This window comes from Equus asinus, chromosome 9 (genome assembly GCF_041296235.1).
Source record: "Equus asinus isolate D_3611 breed Donkey chromosome 9, EquAss-T2T_v2, whole genome shotgun sequence".
Classification (NCBI taxonomy): Eukaryota; Metazoa; Chordata; class Mammalia; order Perissodactyla; family Equidae; genus Equus; species Equus asinus.
The window spans coordinates 11,581,534-11,606,360 of NC_091798.1; the positions used below are offsets into that span (position 1 = coordinate 11,581,534).

At 38.8% G+C, this 24,827-nt stretch overlaps 1 protein-coding gene across 1 annotated transcript in view; it reads left to right on the forward strand.

The window, feature by feature from the left end:
- Window positions 1-20,846, forward strand: part of UBTD2 (ubiquitin domain containing 2) — a 56,379-nt gene extending 35,533 nt beyond the window's left edge. The window contains exons 2-3 of the mRNA XM_044777674.2: window positions 7,515-7,751; window positions 20,257-20,846. Coding sequence (XP_044633609.1) covers window positions 7,515-7,751; window positions 20,257-20,654 — 635 coding nt within the window. The 3' untranslated portion in view covers window positions 20,655-20,846. The remainder of the gene's footprint in view (window positions 1-7,514; window positions 7,752-20,256) is intronic.
- Window positions 20,847-24,827: the final 3,981 nt, after the last annotated feature.

Here is a 24,827-nt window from a genome sequence, read left to right on the forward strand (position 1 = left end):
ATAGTCAGAGATCATATGCAAAACTAACTTGGGGCCAGCCCAGTGGCGTAGCGGTTGAGTGCACGCGCTCTGCTTCAGCAGCCCGAGGTTTGCAGGTTCGGATCCCAGATGTAGACCTACACGCTGTTCATCAAGCCATGCTGTGGCGGTGTCCCACATACAAAACAGAGGAAGATTGGCCCAGGTATTAGCTCACGGCCAGTCTTCCTCTCTCTCTCTCACACACACACACAAAATTGAAATAATTATTTTCTTTGTATGGTTATGTTAACATGATATGCAGTTAGGTTCATTTATTTCTGTGTTTAGTTTTAGAGTTTGCTTTTTTGTTTTTTGGTTTGATTTTATTTTGAATATGTAAAACATTTATGATTTTTCAGAAGTCAATCTATATAAAAAACTGTGCTCAGAAATCTTGCTCCCATCTCTGTCCCTTCTACCTCAATAGCCCTTGTCAATAATGATTTTCATTAGTTTCTCATTTATGTTTCTAGTACCTGTGCTTTTGTTTTTGCTTTTTAAATAACCAAATATATGTACACATATTCTTGTTTACCCTATTTCCTTAAACAGAAGGTGCCACTATATATGCACTGATCTGTATCTTGCTTGTATTTTGCTTCATATCCTGGAACTCCCTCCATTTGGGTCCATAGGGCTTCTCCTCGTTCTTTGTAGTTGCGTTGTACATCATTGTATGAATGGACCGTAGTACATCACTAAATTGTGTCTAATACAGATAAGCCTGCAGGAAATAAACTTTTGTATTTCATAGTTATGGAAGTGTCTTGAAAGTGGAATCTTAAGATTCCAGAGGAAATCATTTCCACGTAGTTTTCACTTGCCATTCTTTTATGAGTGAGGCTGGAAATTTTTCATACGTCATTTACCTTTTGTTCTCTGAACTTTATGTTCACATCTATTGCCCATTTTTCTGTCAGAGTTTTTGCTTTTTTTCTTTTCCATTTTTAAGAGTTCTTTGTATGAGGGAGATCAGCCCCTTGTGATAAAAAGTTGTGAACGTTTTCTCCAGTCTTGTTATTTGTATTTTGACTCCCCCTGTCCCCATACAAAAATTTATTTGTATAAGATTAAATTTAGCAATCTTTTCTTATTGCTTCTGGAAGAGCATTCACTGTTCCTAGGTTATGGAGAAATTTATCTATATTTTCTTCTAGTACTTGTTTTGTTCTAGTTTTTACCTTTTGACCTTTGATTAATGTGGAATGTATTCTGGTGTATGGTTTAAAGTATTGACCCAATTTTATCTTTTTCCAAATGGCTATCTGGTTCCAACCCAGTTTATTAAAATGCCCATTTCCTTCCAGTGGCTTAAGGTAAGACCTTTATCATAGACTAAATATCCATGTTTATATAGATTTTTTTTTCCAAACATCATTCTGTTTCATTGATCTAAGTATTCAAGAGCCTTACACTCTTTTTATTGTAGTGGCTTTGTAATGTTTTAATATGTGTGGGGCCAGCTGCCTTGTTGTGCTTCTTTCTCAGGATTCTCTTAGCTGTTCTTGCTTGTTTGTTTTTCCGTATGTATTTTAGAATCAACTCATCCAGCTTCAGAAAAAGTTTTTTAAAAATTATTTTCATTGGAGTCATGTAAAGTGTAGATATTAGCTTAAGAAGAATTGACATCCTTCTAATGTTAAAGTCCAAGTACAAGAGATTTCTTCATTTTGTTCAAGTCTACTTTTCTGTGTCTCAGGAGTTTAACATTTTTTCCTGATATAGGTGTCCCATTCCAAGTATTTTATCTTTTCTGTTGCTATTATAAATGGGACCTTTTCTTCCATTATGTCTTAAACCTGGGTATTTTATGTATATAAGAAGGCTTACATTTTATATCCTGCTACCATAGTGATTTCTCTTATTTAATTTTAGCACTGATTTTCTTGTATTTTCCACTCATACTATCATATTGTCGGCAATTAGAGATGTCTTTACTTCTTCCTTTCTGGTTCTTACACTTCTAGTTGTTTTGCTCTGTCTGGTTATGCTGGCTAACACTTTCAATACAGTGTTAAATAGTGGGGGAGGTAGCGGGCATCCGTGACTTGTGCGTGCATCCCCTACCCCGAACTACCCGTAAATTAAGAGAAGAGGAGGTCCCAGCACTCCAAAGAGTGTAACCCTGGATGAAGCCATTCCCCTCCCAGTGGAAGGAACCATCTGAGAGTTTAATGTATTACTTAAAAGGTAACAGTGGGCTGGTGTTAGGTGACCATATTCTTAGTCTCAATTTTATATAATGGTACCCTTGTTAGTAAAGTTATTTTGTGTGTATTTGTAGGATGTAATTGTATGCTTTTGTAACATTTTAAATAAGACTCACCCACGAAGAAGAGTCCTTGAACATACTGTGTTGCAGATAGGTCTTCCTGTTGCCTGTTTGTATGCCCAGGCCACTGGTAAGTGGACTTATACTCTGAGAAACAGGCTCGGAAGTCATCATGAGGTCATGATGTTGATTTTTTCCCTCAATAAAGCTAGCTCAAACAACAGTAGAAATTGTATAGTTAATGGCTTTAAAATTATGCTTTAATTGCTTGATTTTTATAAATTTTAGCATAGAAGCATAGTCAAAGTACTCATTTCAATTTATTATAAAATAGTAGCATTAAAATGATGTATCTAACTTAGATAAGTATGCATACGTGTGATCTTTAGTGCCTAAACTGTTGTAGATGCTGAGCATTTGTATGTTGAAACTGACCAGAAAACTGCATTACTTCCTCGCTTATTATAGGATTCCTCCTTGGAGGTTTTTTCCCCTCAGGCTGTTGTGTTAAGGAAACTGATGCTTCCAGTTTTCAGTCTGTTAAAGCTGTTGTTACTTGAGTCGTGTCTATGCATTATGGCCTCTTCTCTTTTCATTTGGATAGCCCTATTATTAAATCAGGAAAACAACTATAAAATGTCAAAATGAGATTTTGGAAAATGCATTCAGTTGTGGAGTAAAAATATTTGAGACTGTGTTGTTATTTAGACCTGAGAAGCAAAGCTTTCTTGAGTTTTCTGCATGTTACATCTATTTATTTGTCACAGAATGGGAAGACGTGTTGAAAGGTTACAAGGAAAGATAAGGAGTAGATAAATGAGATTAAGAGGCTTCTGAGAAGAAGGTGAGTTTTGGGCCAAGTTTTGAAAGTTAGTAAATGTGGGTTGATAGGAAGAAAAGAGTATTTTGTGAAATAGATTGGTTTTTTATGTTAGTTTTTTTTAATTAATCTCTTTTTTCTTCTATGTTAAACCATGGAATAAAACTAAGTATATTGATTGCTTGCAATTTTTAGATTTAGAAACTGAAATTAGGGTAATAAGATCTATTTCCTGTCTTTAAATTCATTGTGAGAGCATAGGACTTAGTCCTAGATATATGAATGATACTGAGCGTCTCTCTTGATATCACGAGTCAAAAGGTGTGTGAAACAGACAAATCTGAAAGTTTCAGAGCATAAAGTATAATCTAATTGAGTATACATATTTTACATTTATTTCTTCATAATTGAAAATGGTTGACTTGGTGCAAACATAGCTACTTAACTGCTAGGCTGGTTTCTGTGTCTAAGTATTTTCAGAAATACAGGTTTGTGATATGAGCTGAAATCAAAACACAAGATTTGGTGAGCAAATTCCTGGAAGATGTGCTCAAATAAATGTACAGGAAGTACATGACATGGAGCAGGTCTTTCTAAAGTTAAGGAAGGTACTTTGTGCTAAATTTGCGGAATGTCAGGTTCTGTTGAGAAATTATGAAAAAAGACTTAACCTGTATATTTTTGAAAAAATGTTTAAAGATTCTTGATTTCATATAGTACTTCCAAATTAATTTTTACTTAACACTTATTTGTAGTTTTATTATGTATCAGTTATTATTGTAAGTGCTGTACAGGTATTAACTTATAAATCCCCATAACGACCGTAAATATTTTCGTGTTTTCACAAGAGCATAGTTTAAATGCTTTTGCTAAGTGTCCGTTTTTTTTCCAATTAGTTCATTTAACAAAGGTAAGTTAGGCAATAACTGCATTTAGTTTAACATGAAACTTTTAACCTCATGTTTTGTAGTGAAAATTCTGCACTGCTTAGTGGTTTCACTAAAATATTTTATGTTGCAAAGATTTAAGTATTTTAATAATGGACATTTGATAGGCAGATAGTCTGTATTACATATGTTTGTGATATAGGGAGAAGTAGAGACATAGATAAAAAAGTAAGCTTACTTCGTGTCACGAGCATTTATTTTGTCATACTTTTTGCACAAAGTAATTACTTTGGAACTTTTGACAGCACATGGATTTGAAAATGGATTTGGAATGATGATTATCCTAAGCAGCATAATTCATCATCTCTCCTTTTTATGACACTTTGTTCCTATGCCTTCTACAGAGGGAGGGAGGTGAAATAAAGCTACGTCTTATTTGTAAGGAAGGTGCTTTTACTTTTTCCAAAGTATTTTCTATGTTTATTATGAGATTGTTTTTCTGTTGAGTTCCTATTTCAAGGCTTCTTCAGTTTCTTTGGTTTAAGTACTGAGATTGTGGAGGTTTTGTTGTGTTCGCCTTTTCTTCGTGATTTTCTCACATGACAGAATTATACAGTGGTACATTTAATGCATATGATGCTAGACAGTTCTCTGGAACTGCTCAAGTAGACTCAAAACTTTATGCAAAGAGACATCTAGCTATCGTGTCCTGCCTTCCACTCCCTGCTCAGTACACTAATCCTGAGTATCGTCCCTAAACTGTTTCAGACTCATCTAAAGGTTAATGTAGCAGAAAATAAAATCTACCTTTCATTTTACCTTGTTGGTGGAATCAGTAGGGGGTGAATTGTGATTATTTGATGTGTTCTGAATACTTTTTGGAGAATAATGTTTTATTTGAATTTATGTGTGTTATTTGGAAGATGCAGGGAAAAGTCATTAGCATAGATTATATTTCTCATATTTGAATTAAACCTGATATCCAGACCTATAAGGTGACCCTTGGTAGACACGCAGTAAAGACTTGTTAAATAAGGAGACATGGGTTCTATTTCCAGCTCTCTTACTAAATAGACAGTTTTCCTACTGTGCTGTACACACTCTCTTAGAACTCAGCTGGTTTGCATTTCACTAGAACAAGTTAGAGAGCCAAAAAGTACAATGAGTCAAAATACTGAGTGTTCTCAGAGACAAACAGCTGGCAGTGGCATCCTGTGCCCTCTGAAAGTGAGAGGATGAGCCCTGGTGTGTGCTGCCTTGAGGTAAAGTAGCCAGATTGGGTGAAGAGAGCAGGGTTTACGCTAACTGGGAAAAAATATTTGCAAGTCATACATCCGACAAAGGGTTAATGTCCATAATATATAAAGAACTCACACAACTCAACAATAAAAAATCGAACAACCCGATCAAAAAATGGGCGGGAGACATGAACAGACATTTCTCCAAAGAAGATATACGGATGGCCAATAGGCACATGAAAAGATGTTCATCATCGCTGATCATCAGGGAAATGCAAATCAAAACTACACTAAGATATCACCTTACACCCATTAAAATGACAAAAATAACCAAAACAAATAGTAACAAATGTTGGAGAGGTTGTGGAGAAAAAGGAACCCTCATACACTGCTGGTGGGAATGCAAACTGGTACAGCCACTATGGAAAACACTATGGAGATTCCTCAAAAAATTAAAAATAGAACTACCATACGATCCAGCTATCCCACTATGGGTATCTATCGAAAGAGCTTGAAATCAGAAATTCCAAAAGTCCCATGCACCCCAATGTTCATTGGAGCATTATTTACAATAGCCAAGACATGGAAGCAACCTAAGTGCCCATTAACTGCTGATTGGATAAAGAAGGTGTGGTATATATGTACAATGGAATACTACTCAGCCATAAAAAAGGACAAAATCGTCCCATTTGCAACAACATGGATGGACCTTGAGGGAATTACGTTAAGTGAAGTAAGCCAGGTAGAGAAGGACAATCTCTGTATGACTCCACTCATATGAGGAATTTAAAAATGCAGACAAAGAGAACAGATCAGTGGCTACCAGGGGAAAGGTGGGGTGGGGGGTGGGCACAAAGGGTGAAGGGGTGCACCTACAACATGACTGACAAACATTAATGTACAACTGAAATTTCACAAGATTGTAACCTATCATTAAGTCAATAAAAATTAAATAAAAAAGCAGGGTTTAAGCTAAGTGTAGAACCACATATACTTTGCAGCATTAGTTGGTCCTGCCAACTGGGAACGTGGCCTGCTATAGGATGTAGAGATTGCCCAGGGGCTCGAGTCATTTTTTTAAATTTCTGTTGTGAATAGCCCAAATTTCATTTGGCCCTGGGCCCGTGAGGGAGTGGTTAATTTCGTGGATTCTTTAGAACCATTTTGAGAGTAATTTCTTTTACATTAGTATTCTTCCTGCAATTAAATATAGAACATTGAATTTTGACACACACCTTCTCCTTCCTACCTGCTCTGTCATTTATTTCCCACCCACTCCTAACCCATCACTCCATCGAACTTCAGTTTTCTTTTTACCTATTCTTCCATCTATCAAACTGTTTCTTATCTGTGGCTCCGTATGTCAGCATGAGATCAGTGATCATATGCCAGGTAAGTATCTGGGTGCAAAGAACTGCATCAGACTTGTTGGAGCACTCCTGCCATGTAACATTCTCTAAGGAGCTCTGCTGCCGCTTAGGGCAGACAGGAGTGGACTCTCGCCCTCTCTTTTCTTCCTCGCTTGCAGTGAAACTACAGTAGTATGTTGTGCTGCCTGTGCTCCTTGTGGTCGGGAGCTTCTCCCTTGGCCCAGTATCAAGAGTCCCTTGTTCCAATCCTAGCTCCTCCGAAGAGTGCAGCACTGACGCTGTTCCGCTCCCTCACTGCTTTCTAAATGAGCTCCTGTTCGAGTTTCAGAGACAGGTATTCACGGTTCCTTGACTGAAGTCCAGGGGGGATGCTAGAGGAGGCATTGCTGTGATCAGGTCTCCTCGTGGAGCTGGTGGTTTAGCTGTGCTTCCTCTGATCACCGCAAAGCAGTGTTTTCCGTCGTTGGGATTTCTTAGCTCCTGCTTGCTGACTTCGTATGTCTAAGGTTCTGAGATTGAAGTTACTGTTGCCATTTGGTTTTTCCTAGTATCTCACCTCTCTCTTATGGCATCCCTTGACTCTTACAATCTGGCCACTATTGTCTGATGAAACACTTATTACTGTTTTTCTAGGTAATTTTTTAAATCATCGTTTGGAGAAGGCAGATAGTGTGTGGACAAGAGGTACTAACTTCACCGGAAGTTTTGGGTGGAGCCATCTAATGTCTGCCTTTGCTCTTGTACTTCTAAAATAGGTTAGGGGAATTTCAGAATGCAAGAATTAGCTAGTAGGCCAACTTCTAGCTATAATTTTGATGAAAGAATCAAAGAGGAATGACCAGGTAACTTTTAATACATCTTGTGTAAATTTTGGTTTTGATGTCAGCCTTTTATTTTTCTTCTCAGTTGCTTTAGGTCGTAACCAGCCTTTGAAAAAGGAGAAACCCAAATGGAAAAGCGATTATCCGATGACAGATGGACAACTGCGCAGCAAGAGGGACGAATTTTGGGATACTGCCCCAGCTTTTGAAGGCCGTAAAGAGATTTGGGATGCTTTGAAGGCTGCAGCACATGCTTTTGAGAGCAATGATCATGAACTCGCACAAGCAATCATTGATGGTGCAAACATAACATTACCACATGGTAGGTTTGGTGGTCCTCAAGGACAAAGGGGACCACCATCAGCTCATTCCTCATAGCAAGAAACCAAACGGGAAGTGTTCATTGTCTTACTGTGCATTATTCTAACTTTTTTTTTAATGTAGCAAAGAGGAGCATTCCTCTGCATTGTATATTTTTCAGCTGGAGATGGGTTTACTTTGTGTAAACCTATGTTTACTATATTTATATATATTTTACTATTTTTAGTCTCAAGAAAGAGAATGCTTGATAACCTGTATTTTCTAACTTCCATTAACTGAGTTCTCCATCAAGGTCCCTTCCCCCAACCCACCCCAACTCTTTCCCTTCTAGAGCTTCTCCATTACTGGTCTCCTACCAGCACTAGAAAAGTAGTCTCAAATTTAGATCTCAAGCCATAGAGCCTCAGTGGATGGGTGCTCCTTAGTCATTATACTTTCTCATCAAGCCTGTTTTTAGTATAATGAGCAAAACTTAAACTTAGAAGTGAGTCTCACAGGTTCTTAAGGACAGTTTTCTGTGATTGTAGCCCTGAGCATTATTAGAAATGACTCTCCTTTCTTAGAAATGTGACTCTGAGGACCACCAAAAGCTTTGAATGTTTCCAGGGACACGTATGTGCTGGACCTGTCTACATCCTCTTGCTTGATCTCCTTGGTTAGATAGAAACACATAAAAAATTTTCAGGCTATTCTGAGATTTAGGTGTTAATTTTGTATTCTTTGTTCTTTAGATTATAGTATTTATAAATTTTTTGCTTCAATTTTCCAAGTTAGTATTTTCCTAAGTTGTCTCTTAAGCTCCATATAGAATCACCTGTATTCCTTTGCATTGTTTTCTCATTATTAGGCCTTCATTGTTTCTTTGACAATATCTTCCTTTAATTGTTTACAATTTCAGAGGAACAATGCTTTGCACTGTTTAATCATCTGCTTTATGTCCTTTGACTCTTTTCCTTTTTTTAAAAGTTTCTTGTCCTTTCCCCCGTCTTGTTCCCTCTTATGCATGTGTTGAAACTCTCCATCAGTCTTTATAAAGATCAATTTTCTTTCTTTCTCTCTCCCTCTTTTTTTTTTTTTTTTTTTACAGAGGAAGCTTTGCTCTAAGCTAACATTTGTTGCTGATCTTCCACCGTTCTTCCTCCTTCTCCCCACCCCTGCAAGCCCTCAGTACATAGTTGCATATACTTGTAAGTTCTGGTTCCTCTATGTGAGCTGCCGCCACAGCATGGCTACTGACAGGCGAATGATGTGATTCCGTGCCTGGGAACCGAACCCAGGCCACCAAAGCAGAGCGTGCCAGACTTTAACTGCTGACTTGTGAGGGCTGGCTTCCTTTGACTCTTTTTCAAGTAAAAGATATTTGAGAATCTTTCCCAATTTTCCAAATCTCCCTTAATTTTTGGAATTAACTGTGCTTCCAAGAAACTTTTTTTTCCTGCTGAGGAAGATTGGCCCTGAGCTAACATCTGTGCCAATCTTCCTCCACTTTAGATGTGGGTCACCTGCCACAGCATGGCCGCCAATGAGTGGTGTAAGTCTGCACCTGGCAACTGAACCCAGGCTGCTGAAGTGGAATGTGCCAAACTCAACCACTAGGCCACAGGGTCAGGCCCCCCCAAGAAACTTTTTATTAATGTATATTTTACAGCTGTCCTCTTCTTTATTATGAAAGCTTTTCATCATGGGCTTGTGTTAATAACATTATTGAACAGCCCCTGTATATAGATCACTTTTTCTACACAGGTGTAAAAATGACCCCTCCTACATTTGAAAAATTTGTAACAGAATACCATTTCAGTGTGACTCTTTAGTCCCTATTTTCATGGATAGTCTCTACATTCTTTACCTCTTATGTGATTCAGGTGGACATGATCTTGCTCCATTACCTTTTTCAGTTCTATAATTTATCTTCAGATGCTAACTTTATATAGTATAAAGGGAAGGGCCTTCCTTTACAGATAGTTTTGTTGTCCTTCTCTTTTTAATGCTTGTATGCTGTATTTTTTAAGCAGAACACATTTGTACTTGTATAGGCCTGCAAGTAGCAGAGAAGAAGAGTTGTTTATCCGTGGTAGTCTTAATTTAGAAGCCTGAGATCCAAAAACGTGGAATTTTGACTTCCTTACTTTGTACTTATCGTAGTTGCCTATAGGAATATCTGATTGTGTTCTGTAAACCATGGCCTCATTTACAAGGTCATGGAGGCAAAGTAGCTCTGTTTCATGTAAGGCAGGGGCCCCTGCATATCCTCTTGGGTACAGGCACAGATCTCTGAAGACTCCAGTCCCTCATTTCTGCTTATCTATGTGCACTGCCAAGAAAAGTAATGTTATTGGCAGCCCCACCACCCAACAGATTAGGGAGAATTATTCTTGGAAATTTGAGAATATTGGATGAACCTCTACTTCCGCTCTGTGTTTAAGGATTATTTTTGCTTTAGTATGAAAGAATCAAACTGATGTCTGAGCTTTCCTCTTTCACAGCTGTATAATGACTTTCTGGGTATTAGCATTAATGTCATTGGTACCCTTGATTGAATTCTGTTGTTCGTATCTGAAACTTACCAATAATATCTTGGGTGGACTTTTGACTTGTATTCTGTCGTGGACTCTAACTGACCCTGAGTTTATAACTTCACTATTTAGTTACAGACTTACCCAGACCTACTCAGAGGCGTTGCTGAAATCCCTTCCATCTTCTTGGTGTAATTACATGTTTGAAAGTTTACTTTGGACACATTTTGTTGTGTTAAACCCTAAACATCCCAAAGTGCTTCCAAAGTATTTTGAGTTTAAAATGTTGAATAGGCTTTAGCTATTGTTAGCTCAGGTTTTGGTATCAGACCTGGCCTTATTCCTGCCTCTTTTGTATTACTTACGGCTATGTGACTTTGGGCAAATCACTTCTTTTCTGTAACCTTCAGTTTCATCTGCAAAATATGGATTGTAACTACCTACCTCAAAAGATGGTTGAGGGGCCAGCCCCGTGGCCGAGTGGTTAAGTTTGCATGCTCTGCTTCAGCGGCCCAGGATTTCGCTGGTTCAGATCCTGGGCGTAGACATGGCACTGCTTGTCAGGCCATGCTGAGGTGGTGTCCCACATGCCACAACTAGAAGGACCCACAACTAGAATATACAACTATGTACTGGGGGCATGTTGGGGGAAAAGGCAGGAAAAAAAAAGAGAAGATTGGTAGCAGTTATTAGCTCAGGTGTCAAACTTTAAAATAAAAAAAGGTGGTTGTATTGATTAAATGTGATGATAATGCATGTAAATTGTTTACCATAGTCCAAAAAGCACTTAGTAAATGGTAGTGCTGATGACTTTATTTATTGAACTCTGATATTAACAAGTAAATTCTTTGCACCAGAATATTTGATTATAGATTTTGATCATTTTCTGAATGTATTGCCTACATCCAGAAAGATGGTAACATCTTTCTGTGGCTTTCAGGTGACTCTGCCTTAGCACTATGCCTAATGGAATTTTGAGATTGTATTGATTCAAAACCCACAGTAGTAGTAGATGTATTAATTGGACACCAGGTTAGTTTAGCATCGTCTCATACCTGGTGCGGCCGTGTCCCCTTCATGTCCATCTGTCAGTGTTACCCATAAGAGTATTGAATTGATCATATTTTGATAATCTGAAGAGATCCTGGGACGTACATTCCTTTCTAAGCTTTCTTCAGTCAAATCTGTCTCTTTCTTATTTTCATCTCATCCTGTCTTCTCTTCTCATAATCTTTATTATCTCACCTTATTCATATTATCTTCTCAATATAGGTATTATAAAAAGTTCTTTAAAGTTTGAAAACTATATGAAAATATCTCTGTAAATGTTATTTGTATATGTCTTATGTTATTTGTGTTGTCTGTTATTTTAGATCGTGTGCTCAAAATAAACAAGGATTGTGTCCTTTTTGATTTAAATTGTATTTAGTATCAGTATTATGTGCACAAAAATTATGTATTTGTTGATGATCCTTTTTCCTATTTGATGACAGTTTCTTTCTTTCCTGAGTTGTTTTTCAAGGAAACAACAAAAACACCTTTTCCCCATGTTTCCTCCTTCCTTTCTTTTTCATATGGTTGTTCCATTAATAATTATGTTTTTGTATCAATTCCAGTCAGCTGATCGTATTCCTGATATTCTTGCCTTGTCCAAGCACAAAATAATTCTGTCTTATTTAATTATCTTTCTCTATTAATATCAATGATAAGTCTTTAGTTCATTATTCTCCAATGGCAATAGGAATTGTTAAGCGGGAAGTTGGTGTCATAACTACCTGGGAATTTTATATATGTGCATGTTTTTTCACTTTGGAAATTATGGCTAAGATTGAGGTTAGTATGGACAGGTGTATTGTGGAAAAGCTTCCAGGATGATTCTGATATCTAGTACTCCTTTTCCATGACCTCCCTGTCCTATAAGAGCTTTAGTTTTCATGATATACACAGCATTTTTTACTCAGGGTCTTAAATTTCTTAAAGAGCTTATTTTCTTTTTCTGATTGATTGTTGTTTTGCCATTACCTAAAATTCCTAAAAACATTCCTAAATAAATTATTTTGCCAATAAAACCAGATTATACATTAAGAGGCTTGACCTAATTACCATAAACAGGGTAAAAAAGAAGTGGTTATTATTTTCACTTTTCACAGTCTGGTTCATAGTGATTATTCAGTAATTTTCAGTTAACATTTGTTCAGAAACTGTATCTGTTTATCTTGTAAAGATGAAAATTTAATGCTTTTTAGAATTATTATATAGAAGATTAAAAAGGATTTTAAAAATTGCCTGCACTCTTTCCCTACCTTCTAAGTTTCTAGAAAGGTTGTTGATTTCTTTAGCGTCTACAATTACTGTTTTCTGTCTCCCTGCAACTCGACTGTAAAAGCTCCCCTCTTCACCTTCCTTGTATAGAAGGAGTAGCTGTTCACTGTTAACAAACGCTACTTTTCTCATCCTTAAAGACTTAACTCCAACTTTATTCTTCTTGTGGCTAAATATTGCCAGTTCTTCAGCCAGGCTTTTGAAGGCCTGTTTCTTTTTCCCTTTTTGTGATTAGGGATATGGGAGGTAGAAGAAGATAGTTCTTAAAAAACCTTTTTTTAATGACCTTCAAAATATAGGTGGGAAAGGAGTTGCCCAGAATTTTTTTCGTTTTTCCTGGTCTTTCTTATCTCAAAATATCCCAAATGTGAATAAAGTAAAGTATGTATAATACGTTTTACGGTTTTTGAAACTAAGGCACTTAGGAACAGTATACATAGAACATTTCTTTGTATAGGGAACCAACACGGTGCAAAGAACACCTGGACTGAGAATCACGGATGATAAAATACTCATGTTTGGAATTGATGTCATTTAATTCTTATGCCTGTAATAATCACCTACAACAGTCCCCATTTTAAATAGATGAGAAAACTGAACTGCAGAGAAGTTACATCACTTTTTTGAGGTGTAAGTCATGGAATTGGGACTTGAACTCAAGGCCTGGATCTAACAGTAACAAAGCAGCCCGATGACACCGTCAAGTCATTTCATCTCTGTTTTCTTATAAAGTGACTGCACAAGTAATCTTCAGTGTTAATTTCATGTCTAACATTTTGGGTGGCTTCCACACTATATAGAATACTTTAAAATGACGTACTTCTGTTAATACTAAAGAGAAACAAATGGATTCTCTAAGACGTGAATAGGCAGGAAATGCGTATGTGTAAGTCCTGTTTCTATTTCCCTTAAGTGTGTTAGAGGCCCATTAGGACGCCGGCCATGAATTCTCGTTCCTTTAAAGGTCTCTATAAGAACATAAAGCTTAGGAATGAAAGCACGAAGATATTGCATGTACACGGGAGACAGAGAATTTTCACCAGACTATTGTATTTAGAAATGAAACGGGGCCTTATTAAAGGATCTGATGACTGACTAAGCATAACTTAAATGTGATATCCTTTTCCTCTCTCTATCCTCGAAGAAAAAAACATGATTTGGAGTTATGAAATGTGAATTCATCCACTCCTCTGCTGCTGTCACCCTTTTTCTTCAATGAGAGCAACAAAGGCCCTAAAATAGCTGAGGTGGGAGGTTGTCCTTGAGTCAATAGGCTTGTCTCTGAGGAAGACCTCCTTTCTTTGCTGTTCTGGGTGGTGGGGGTGGAGGGAAAGCAGATTTCTGATGTGGTCCCAGGGTGTGCACTACACCAACTTTTACTTCTATAAAGCCAGGTCAGCTTCAAGTAAACCACAATGTCCAAGTGTTTCTGGTCTGTTCCTCCATCCCTTTTAAAGAGCTGGAATTAAAGATCAGTGTCCCCTCAGAAATGTGGCAAAATGTTACACAGCTCTTAATCACAGTCTAACTATCATACAACTTTAGCAATACATACAGACTAAGCCACTTTTCAGCTTTGCCTGCCAGAAGAAATGATAGAGTTGGTGCTTCTGAAGGCCAGTCTTCATAGCTCATTGGGTGGGATGAGGTAGCTGACCCTGCTTCTCCTAAAGCCTGACTACCAGATATAAGCTTAATATTAGTAATCCCCAGCAAATTGTTTGCACAAGAGAGCCTGTAATTTGTTAGTCGTGAAAGACTGCTCATAATATCTGGATGAAGGGTAATTTTGATGGCCCTTTTGCCATTATTGTGATTCAGGTTTGTACAGAACCCCATGAAGCATAAAACCAGGGGTCTCACACTTGATGACATTTGATCCTTTGCAGTATTGCTCTTGGTGAGCCCTCCCACAGAAGTCTCGTCCTGAGACTTAAAACTTGTGTGAGAAGGGAACCAACATTGAGTGTTTTCTGGGGACACTATGTGTGCAAGGCAACTTTACATGTGTTGTATTATTTAATCCTTACAACTTGGTGTGGTAGATGCTATAATCCTTGGGGAAGCAGACTGAACATGTCCAAAATTAGGATCTAAATTCACGTGAGGTGTGATCGACTCCTCCAGTCCCTGCTCCTCCGTCAGGCTCTGTGGTGGGCTGCCTGAGTCATAGACCTGACCCACTGTTTCATTCCTTTACGTTCTGTCTGGTATGTCAGTGTTCCTGTCCTTTTCAGCCATGCCCAGCTCACTTCTGTGTTCAGGCCTTCCTTTGCTGTAGGAATTCACGTTCATTGAAAAGTGGAAGATTGCATGCCTTCTGGGTCAGTTAGAGAAGTCAGGACTAAAGACATCCTTTCCACAGGCTTTGGAAGAGACCCCCAGTGTGACAAAAGCCTCGTAGTTCTAGGACATTGTCCACTTAATTAGTTTTGGGAGGGCATTTTCTATATCAGATTGCCGGTGTCTTTTAAATATTAAATATTAAAATTTTCAAATATATTGAGGTATACTGACATACTCTATAAAGCACATATTTAAAACGTACAATTTGATCAGCTTTGACATATATACGCCCTTGAAGCCCTTCCCACAATCAAGATAACATTTTCATGTCCCCAGAAGCTATGCAAAAATTGACTTTTAACTTTTATAAATTAGTTCATGTAGCTATGCAAGTTTCAAGTGATAAAAATTTTAAGACTGAGCTGCAGTCTTAGAGGAGTGAGCATAAAGGGGTGAGCAGTGAGGCCTTTGAACACTTAAGAAGACCTCTTTCTTTTTAACCTGAAAGACTGCTTGAGAAAAGTAAGGTGTTAGACTTTCTGACATTTAGTAAAGCTATTTTTATTATTTGGCATATAATTTAGTTTTATCTTTATAATTTTCTTGTGAAATATTTTGAACCCTAATTAAAAACAGCCATAGAAAACAGTTGACCAAGAAAAATAGAACATCTGAGACAATCATCTAGATCAAAGATAAATAAAAACAACTTGAGAAAATGATTTATGAAATCAGAACAGAAGGTGGAGTCTTGGCAGCTTTCTTCCCACCATGAGGAGCTTTCAGGGCTTCCCGACCTGGGGAGGCAACGCCCTGGCAGTCATTGATCCTAGTGGGCATCTGTCTCTGCGTGGACTCGAGGCCTGCGATGAGTTTGTGAGGAGGAGGAAAAAAAGACAAGAGTGTCCTTCCAGAGATGATGTTGGTGAGCAGCATAAGCAAGCCTGGCTAGAACATCTTTAGAGCTGGTGAAGAACTGCCAAATGAACTGCACCATCAGTGGCCAGTGGGTGGTGATTAAAACCCTTTGTAAATTGTGAATGCACACACAGCTAAAAGTAATTTTGGAAAGGTAGAAAAAGCCCTACATTATCAACTTTTAGGGGGGTTCCTTCCCTTTTTAATTTTAACACACAGGGTTTCTTTAAGCAAAACTCCGTTTGCTAACTATGTCCTATTTTTCTCACGTTCCTCTAAACATCGCAGATGAGACAGTGACAGTAATCTGTCCATTTTGTCACTACATGTGGTAGCCTCTTAGCACTGAAACTTCTCTCACTCACCATTTTCTTTTGCCCCACCTTGCAGTTCCTTCTTTGGCCTTTTGTTGACATCACTGGCAAGCATATTCTTGGGCTGCATTTGGACTGTCCGTCTCTTGCGCCTGTGATTTCATGTTTGGCCTTCATCCCTGCCTTTTTCCCCCAAGCTCGTTTCCTCCTTCACATTAACCATATCACAAACCCGGGAACCAAGCCCTGTGGTCTTATTCCCATGTTGTACATTTACTTTTTCAGGAACCAGATAATTTCACTCAGTCACTTCCTGTCTCTGCCTGGACAAGTTACTTCTCTCTGCTTCAATTTTCCCATTTGTAAAATGAATATAATAGGCGTAAGCTGCGAGGGCTGTTGTGAGGATGAAATGTTAAGCGATGTAATGTGCTTAGAGCTAGTAAGCACTCTTACGTGTTTGCTTTTAAGTGTACGTCTGAGATTATTACTCTACAAACTGCTTGTACTCTTTTCTCAATATGCTGCTTCAGTTACCTGTGGATAATTCAATTGAAGTATCTCACCGAACCTGAAGCAGTTAAAAAACTAAGCAAGGAGTCTTGTGACCCTAAATTCTCTGTCAGCTCATTTCCTTGTTAGGTGATTCTTTTTCCTTTTTGCTTTCCATCATATGTAACCTGTCATTAGGTCCTGCCAGTTACCGTTGATTCTCTCAGATCCGGTTCTTTCCATTGCTGTAGACAGGCAATCATTTTAGCAGGTCCCCCTGATTCCAGTCAGTCCTCCTTTATACAAATGATAAAATCATGTTTAGGCTTCGTCTTGTTCACTAGCATAACCCTAGCACCTGCAGCATTGCTCGGCATTTGATAGGCACTCAATATTTACGGGATGAACAACTCATACGCCGGTGTTAGCCACCTCTAGTAATTTCCTGTAGTCTTAAGTCTAAACCCCCTAACCCTTCTATCAGATTTTCACTATTGCTGTCTATTTAGTAATTGCACATCATTGATTCTATATTCCACCTCAGCGAAGCCACTTGCTATTCCCTGCTTATGTTGTACTAATTCTTGTTTCTGTATCATGCCTATTTCTTGGGATGCCCTTCATTTATATTCTGGTCATGCTGAAAACACCATTTCTACGGAATTCCTCCTCCTTAGCTCTACCAATTCTAATCATGTTTCTGTTGTGTGGTATCTCAGCTCCTCTCTTTGATTTTCAGTGTATCAATTTGTCCTTGAATCTTTGGTGGGTGTGCTGTATCTGCTCATTTTATTGTAAGTTCTTGGGGGTCAAGGACAGTCCTGGCTCTCTTGTGACCTTCTCTCCTCAGTGCCAGTGACATGCGCTAAGCACTTCTAGGTGTTTAGTAAATGTTCATGCAGCAACTCCTGTGTAATGTGAGAGTTGTTTTCCAGTGATTCTTATGCAGTCCTAAAGAGGTTGTATGATGTAGATCATACCAGCAGAGCAGTTTTGTCTTTAGTAAAGAAACATGGGGCCATTAAATGCTGGAGGATTGGGAGTATATTATTCCAAAAAGTCTGGGCGTACAGAGGAGTCATTCTGCTCCAAATAGGTACTTCTGGGGTAATACTCAGCTATGGGCTATATTGTAAACAAAGATGATTTTTACTGATATTTTATGATCCCAGATATTTAAGTTGGGGAGAGGGTAACCCATGAAACTATAGCCTAAAAATGTAATTAAATCTTATTTGACTTCATAGTCTCAGTTTTCCCCCTATTTAGTTTTTAGTTTAATCTAAAACTAGATCATATTTATAGCTCAGATTATAATTTGACAGGCAGAGGTGAGGAGAAAAATAAATCAGAAAACTTAATGTTAAATAAAATACAAGTTAGCTTTCCCCCAAATACTGAAATATAGGGGCTTTCAAGGAACACAGAGTCTGGCTGTCTTATCTCCAGCATCACAGAAATGAGTGCTGCCTGAGCTGGATAAGAAGGTAGGCTGTCTAGCTGCTCTTCTTCCACAGGGTTTTTATTCTCCCTCATTCGCGATCTGGAGACTGAACCCCTGACTTGCTGGGCTGAGGGCAGAAGGGAAAAGACGCAGCTTTTCATTGTGATGGAGGAGCGAGTATTCGGATCTAGGAAGAGCCAAAATGCCTATTAGATTGTACGTTTGTTTTGAGGTTGGTGTGCACTACTGTTTTAGCACTGGGCAGAAGGCTGCCATGGCACTCTGGTCCTCGTTTCTAGGGAAGCTGAAAATGTAGGCTGGCTTTCCGTCAAGACGTCGTTCTGCTTCAGTTTGACTGCTTCGGTTTGCACTCCTGCTGTTTTCTCTGTGGCGGTGCTGCATGAAGATGAAGCAGCTGTATAAACCTGGGAACCACTTTGGAGGTCAATTTCATCCTGCCTCGTTTTGCTGATTGAGAAAGGTGTTTCAGGATAAAGAATGTTGCTCAGGTTGTACAGCTAGTTGATAACAAGGCTGAGAATTTCATCTTGGTCTCCTGATTCCAAAGGAAATGATTTGGAATGGTGCCTCCCTAGGTGATTGTTTTTCTAGCAGAACAATTGTGTAAATGGGCTCTTGTACCTATCAGGCTGACGCTACTGCCCACCCAAGATCAGTGGGTTAGGGATTGGAAGGTGTTTTCCTGAGAGAGCCAAGGGTCTCTAATGAACTCACCACTTTCTCTTTCCTAGTGGAAAGAGATGGGCCAGCCCATCTGAAGGACACTGGTCAGTTTCTTTGCCTCAGGATTAGGCTATATAAAGTATATAAACAGTGAAGCTTACACTCCTATTGATAAATTATATTGGTACTGCAGTATGGTGGTTACTAGGGTAAGGAACTGCTGGTGATCACAACTGTGCTTGAAGTATATCCATTTCTGCAGTGTCATAGCAGGTTCACCTTAGTTCGTGAATAACACAGAGGCTGAACAAGATCTTTAATCACAGAGGAAATGGGAGATTCATGTGTGTTGTGCTTGGTGACTGAATTCTCACCCCAGCCCATCTTGTGTCACTTAGAAGGCAGAGCCAGTGGCACCCATGGTGGGTTGGTGACTGTTCCAGTCTCATTTGGAGTACCCTGTATCTTCAGCCTATTGATAGTGACTACAGAGATCAGCTCATTAGCTCATCTGTTCATTGACAACCATTTCTCATTGTCCCCTTCCCTGTCTTCATTAGCCTGTGTATGAGTGTTTTGAATATAGTAGATGTTTCTGTTTTTATCCAAATTCATAATCAGCTGACATTAATGTTCCAGTTGAGCAAAGGACGCATTATGAATAACCTTACAATAAAACGAACGTGAGTTAAGTATAATAGTAGGCTTTCAAGCTCCCTGAGGGAAGTCCTGGTAATTATAATGTAGTTTATGCTTTATAAAGAAGTTGACCGTTAATACCTTCTTTTAAACTGTAAATACTTTTTTCCCTTCCCCTGAGTTAGCTGGTTATAAACTTCATACCCTTTTTGTTCCTTCTTTTTAACCCATAGCTTCCCTGAAACAGATTGACTAATTTGGGTTAAATAAAACACCTCAGTCATTTTTGTGGTAATTGTGGTAATGAGATTCATATATAAGCCATGAGCCAGTGGCAGCTGGTAAGCTTGTCATCTCTAGTTTGTGATCTCTTTGGACTAAGGACTTCTGGCCAAGTACTTCAATTTAGGAAGTCTTGGCACTAAGAGATCAGCTCTGGAACAGTGTGTTATGGTGAATTGGGCTTAGGGATCTGTTTTTTGTCCCCTCCTCCCTTTTTTTTTAAGTGGCTGATTCATTTCTTAAAAAAATATCCCAATGTAATTTGAATCTCCCTTAATTTGGTCTAAGCATTAATAATATTGGTAAATTTGAATTTTGTGTGCTTTCTTTTCCTTTATCTTTTAATGAAAGTATGAATTAGGTATGAAATGACGTGGAAGAGGTGAGGGTCAGGAGCTAGGGTCCCGGTTAATGTAAAATTAGTTTAACACCCAAATAATTGGTCATGAGCCTTGATGATTGTCATTGATGATCAGCTGACAGTGATTGGTCTTATTTTATATGCTTTTTTCCCTACACTGGCAAACTAACGAGATGCTTGAGCATTTTGCAAGGTATAAACAAAGCCGTATTCATTCAGAGTGAACTCATTCCCATCTTCTCTTTCTGAAGGTGCTCTTACAGAGTGCTATGATGAACTGGGAAACAGATATCAGCTTCCGGTCTATTGCTTGGCACCACCAATCAACATGATAGAGGAAAAGAGCGACATAGAGACTCTGGATATTCCTGAGCCGCCACCCAATTCTGGATATGAATGTCAGCTCCGTTTGCGCCTTTCCACTGGCAAAGACCTCAAACTTGTGGTCCGCAGCACAGACACAGTATACCACATGAAGAGGCGCCTACACGCGGCAGAAGGAGTGGAACCGAGCAGTCAGCGGTGGTTCTTTTCTGGCAGACCTCTCACCGACAAAATGAAGTTGGAAGAGCTGAAGATCCCAAAGGACTATGTTGTACAGGTTATAATGAGCCAGCCTTTGCAAAACCCAACACCAGTTGAGAACTGAACTGGTCCTATGGGCTGGTCCCCACATCCCTCCTGCTCCTTTTTATTGTTCTCATTTCCTACTTTATGGCGTGAAGTTTATTTTCACTGCTCTGAATTCCGTATGAATAGATTTAGTTCTGAGGAATTACCAGTGAAAAATTCCATCTGTGATGGAGACCATCAAAAATAATTAATAAAACACAAAGAGCCAGCCTTTGAGACTCATGTAATTACAATTTCTAATTTGAGAGGCAGTTAAGAAATAGATAACCATTTATTTTAAAACACCCGACAACAATGTAATGGCTGTATTTAAATGATTTGGACTGTAAATAGAGTGTTGCGCCCATGAAGAACAGCACCAAGCACCTTGTGAATACAGAGTTAAAAATAAATAGAAATTCCAGAAATCATCAATAACAGTTAGAAAACGTGAGCTCTTTAAAGTGGAAACTGAGAAGAGCGGTATTTGAGTTTCGCTTCTATTCTGGTCTTAATTCTTTGCTCAATTAATATTTAGCCATAAAGGAGTAGAGACTGGCAAATTGTTTCAGTATTGCTTTGCCCCTCCCCATATGTTGAGCCTCCTTATTTACGTTCACACTAAATTTTGGTGCCTTCCAGCACGTTGGTGGCAGGCACTCTTCTGGAACACTAGGCAATAATTTAGTTGGTGGAGTCAGATCTCTGATATTCAACTGAGAGTCAGTTGAAAAGTCTCCTGTCCTCTTGCTGCGTAGATGTTTTGAAATGTCTTTATAACAAAGCTGTTTTCATACCCAGGCTCAGAAGGTTACTGCTATGTAATACCCTCCCTGATCTTCCTACTCTGCAGGATGGGTGTGGAGAGCACCTCCATTCTGTCTGTGCCTGGGAGAACTGTGCCTGTGTTCAGTCTTTCAGAGGAAATTTCAACTCCAAATTCCCTAGAGTGAAACGTGTACTGGCGTCGCTTAAACGTCAGCCGTGAGGCACACGATCAGGCGTTGCTTTGTGCTGTCGTGCTTTGCAGCTCACTGCTACCTCTGGCCGGGGATGGCACTTTTCCTCTCTCGTCTCCCCTAGCCAGGAGGCAAATTCAGAACCATCTGCACGTGAGATTAAAGGACTGAGAGATCCAGTGGGATAACTCGATTCTTCTGTCCGATGACTGGAATAAAGCTGCCAAGGATTGTATTTGATTTGGAGCCTTTTCAGAGCTGGTTCTGTAAGTGAGCAGGGGGCTGCCACGTGATCACTGTCCCCCGAGAGCCCATGAGCTGGGAAGGTGGGAGCAGGAGGGCGCCTCTGCTGCTCTCAGCTGGGAGATGATCACCTCCACACCCATCCAGATGTGAAGCACCGTCACTAATTTTAATGGCAAAATGAAGCTGCTGATTAGTTTAAATGTAATATTTAAATGGCATTAAATTTCTTATGGGCTGACTAGACATAATATCTGGAATTGTAACACATCATGTTTCTGAGAGCTTTCGCTACTTCCTTTTTTATGCAGTCATTTCAAAGATTGTGGCTACATTTAATTTAGGTTTGCTGATAATTGAATCTAAATTCAAGAGGAGACAGCAGCATTAATTCCAAAGGAGTATTTTTGTACACAGAGGTGGAGGTATGTGAGGGTTTTTCAATATAATTCCCCTGTCATCAAAAAGCTTTTTTTTTTTAAATTTGTGTGCCACATTGAATAGTGTCTCTCAAAGTTTGTCAACTGGAAAAAAAGTGTTCAAGCCTATTTTTCTTAAGTAAACTTGGTGATGTCATCAATAATCTATGGTTGATAAAAGGTCTGTTTTGTTTGTTGAGGATTTGGGCTCTCTTAAGACTTTATTTTATTTTAAAGGAACATATACTTTGAATAGCAATCTTCTGGGCATGTTTAACTAACCTAGGTGAGAAAACCATGGTGCTGTTTAATTGTAAATAGATTGATATAAGATTGGACCAATACTTGATGTGTATAATTTTAGTATGTAGGGTTTTTGTGCCTTTTTTGAAAAAAAAAGTTCAATTTTTCTCTTTGTCTTTGCCTTTATTCTGGGTTTTTAATTGTTATTTCTCTCTACAATAAGGATAATCTGCCTCATTCTAATAAAACCTATAAAAAGGTTTTCCTCCTTTTTAAAACCCCAGCTCAATAAATAACAAGTTCATTACCACCAAATTTAGGCTCTGCTACGCCAGTCATACATGGTCACTTATAGATATGCTTTATCTTCTGTAATGAAATCTTGGTCTAAAATAGGTTGTTTTTTCTTTTAAGAATTGTGCTATAAACCAAAACTCATAATTCGGTTTTTCAGAAGCACTGAGCTCACTTCTTACACATTTTGGATCAAAGGGGCAGGTTCTGATTGTTAAATTTTCATTTAAAATAGATGAAACAGGGGCCAGCCCCGTGGCCAAGTGGTTTAGTTCGCGCGTTCCACTTTGGCGGCCCAGGGTTCCGCTGGTTTGGATCCTGGGTGTGGACATGGCACCGCTCGTCAGGTCACATTGAGGCAGCGTCCCACATGCCACAACTAGAAGGACCCACAACTAAAAAAAAAAAATACACAATATGTACCAGGGGGCTTTGGGGGAATAAAGGAAAAATAAAATCTTTAAAATAGATGACACACATATATGGGGAAAAGAATGCAAACATACCAAAGTGAAAAGTCTCTCTCTTCCACTCCTGCCCCTCATCTCCTCTTTCTCCCCCAGAGGGAGCAACAGTTCCCAGTTTCCTGGGTGTCTTTAAAGACACTCCAGCACAGTGGTCCTCAAACTTGAGCATGTATTGGAATTGTCTGGAAGCTTTTAAAGTTCAGGTGGCCAGACTCTTTTCCCAGAGGTTACGAGTTAGGAGGTCTGAGGGGCCCCAGTACTTGGCATTTCTAAACATTTCCCAGGGGCTGCTGCTGCTGCAGACCCAGAGTTCACACTGTGAGAACCATTGTTCTGGTCTATGTGAGGATGTTCACCCCACGACCCTGGTTTTTGCGTAAATACATATACCAATCTGCCATCTTTGGTTTTTCTCTAAAATGGTGAATCTTAGAGATTCTTCCATCTAAGTAGAGCTAGATTTGCATCATTCCTCTTATAGCTGCAGTAGTATTCCATGGACTGGGAGGACCACAGTTACTTCAGGCTCTTAATTCTGGTCAGTTTGGCTCTTTCCTGTCTTGCTGCTGTACATCATGCTGCCGCAAACTGTCCTTTTCTATAACTCCGTCTTCGTGTCTGTGTATCTACAGAATGCACTCCTGAGGAGGGGCATTGCTAGTCAAAGGGTTTATACATTTAGAGAGTACATGCTGAATTGCCCCCCAAATAGATTTTACCAGTTTAATGCTATAGCAGTATGACTCCTCTTATTTCCTTATACCCTGACCAACATTTTGATCTTTGACAATCTAAGTGAAAATCTGCATTCTGTGGTTTTACTTTGTGTTTTTTCTTTGAGTGTTTAGCATTTTACTATATATTTTAAGGCCATTTGTATTTATTTACTGTGAATTGTCTGTTTATGTTTGCCCATATTCCTGGTGCATTTTGGTCTTTATCTTCTTGGTTTGTAAATACACTTTCTATACTAAGGCAATTAGTCACTTTCTTTCACGTTATCATTTGTTTTTGTTTTTATGTAGTTTATCATTTGCAAATTTTAAGTTTTGCATGGTCAGAGCTATCAGTCTTGTATTTCGTGGCTTCTGGGTTTTCTTCTTCAAAAGGTCTTACCCACTCTGAGCTTATAAAAAATTTTTTCTCATATTTTTAGTATTTCTTTTATGGTTTCATTATCTGGAGTTTATTTTGGTGCAAGGAATAGAGTAGCAGCCACGGTTTATTCTTTTCCAGATAGCTAGCTATCCCACTTTTCCTGAGACTAATTACTGGATAGTTTTCATGTGTCTTTTTCCTATTGACATAAAAAAAAATCACTCTTATTTTATGACAGTTTTTAAGACTATAGTTTTTTAATGCTCTTTTTTTGTTAATTGGACCAATTAGCAAATATACTTTGTGTCCACCTCCAACTCTCATGATTTAGTAGTTCTACTTATGGAAAAGAGAAAAACCGAGGAGTGCAGCTGATAACCTCCCGTGCTGTCAGCCAGTCTCCGTGATTTCTATTCTCTGGCTCTGTGGGGCTGCTCCAGTGGCTAACTGCCCATCTCAGCAAGTTTCAGCAAAGTGGTTTGGCCTT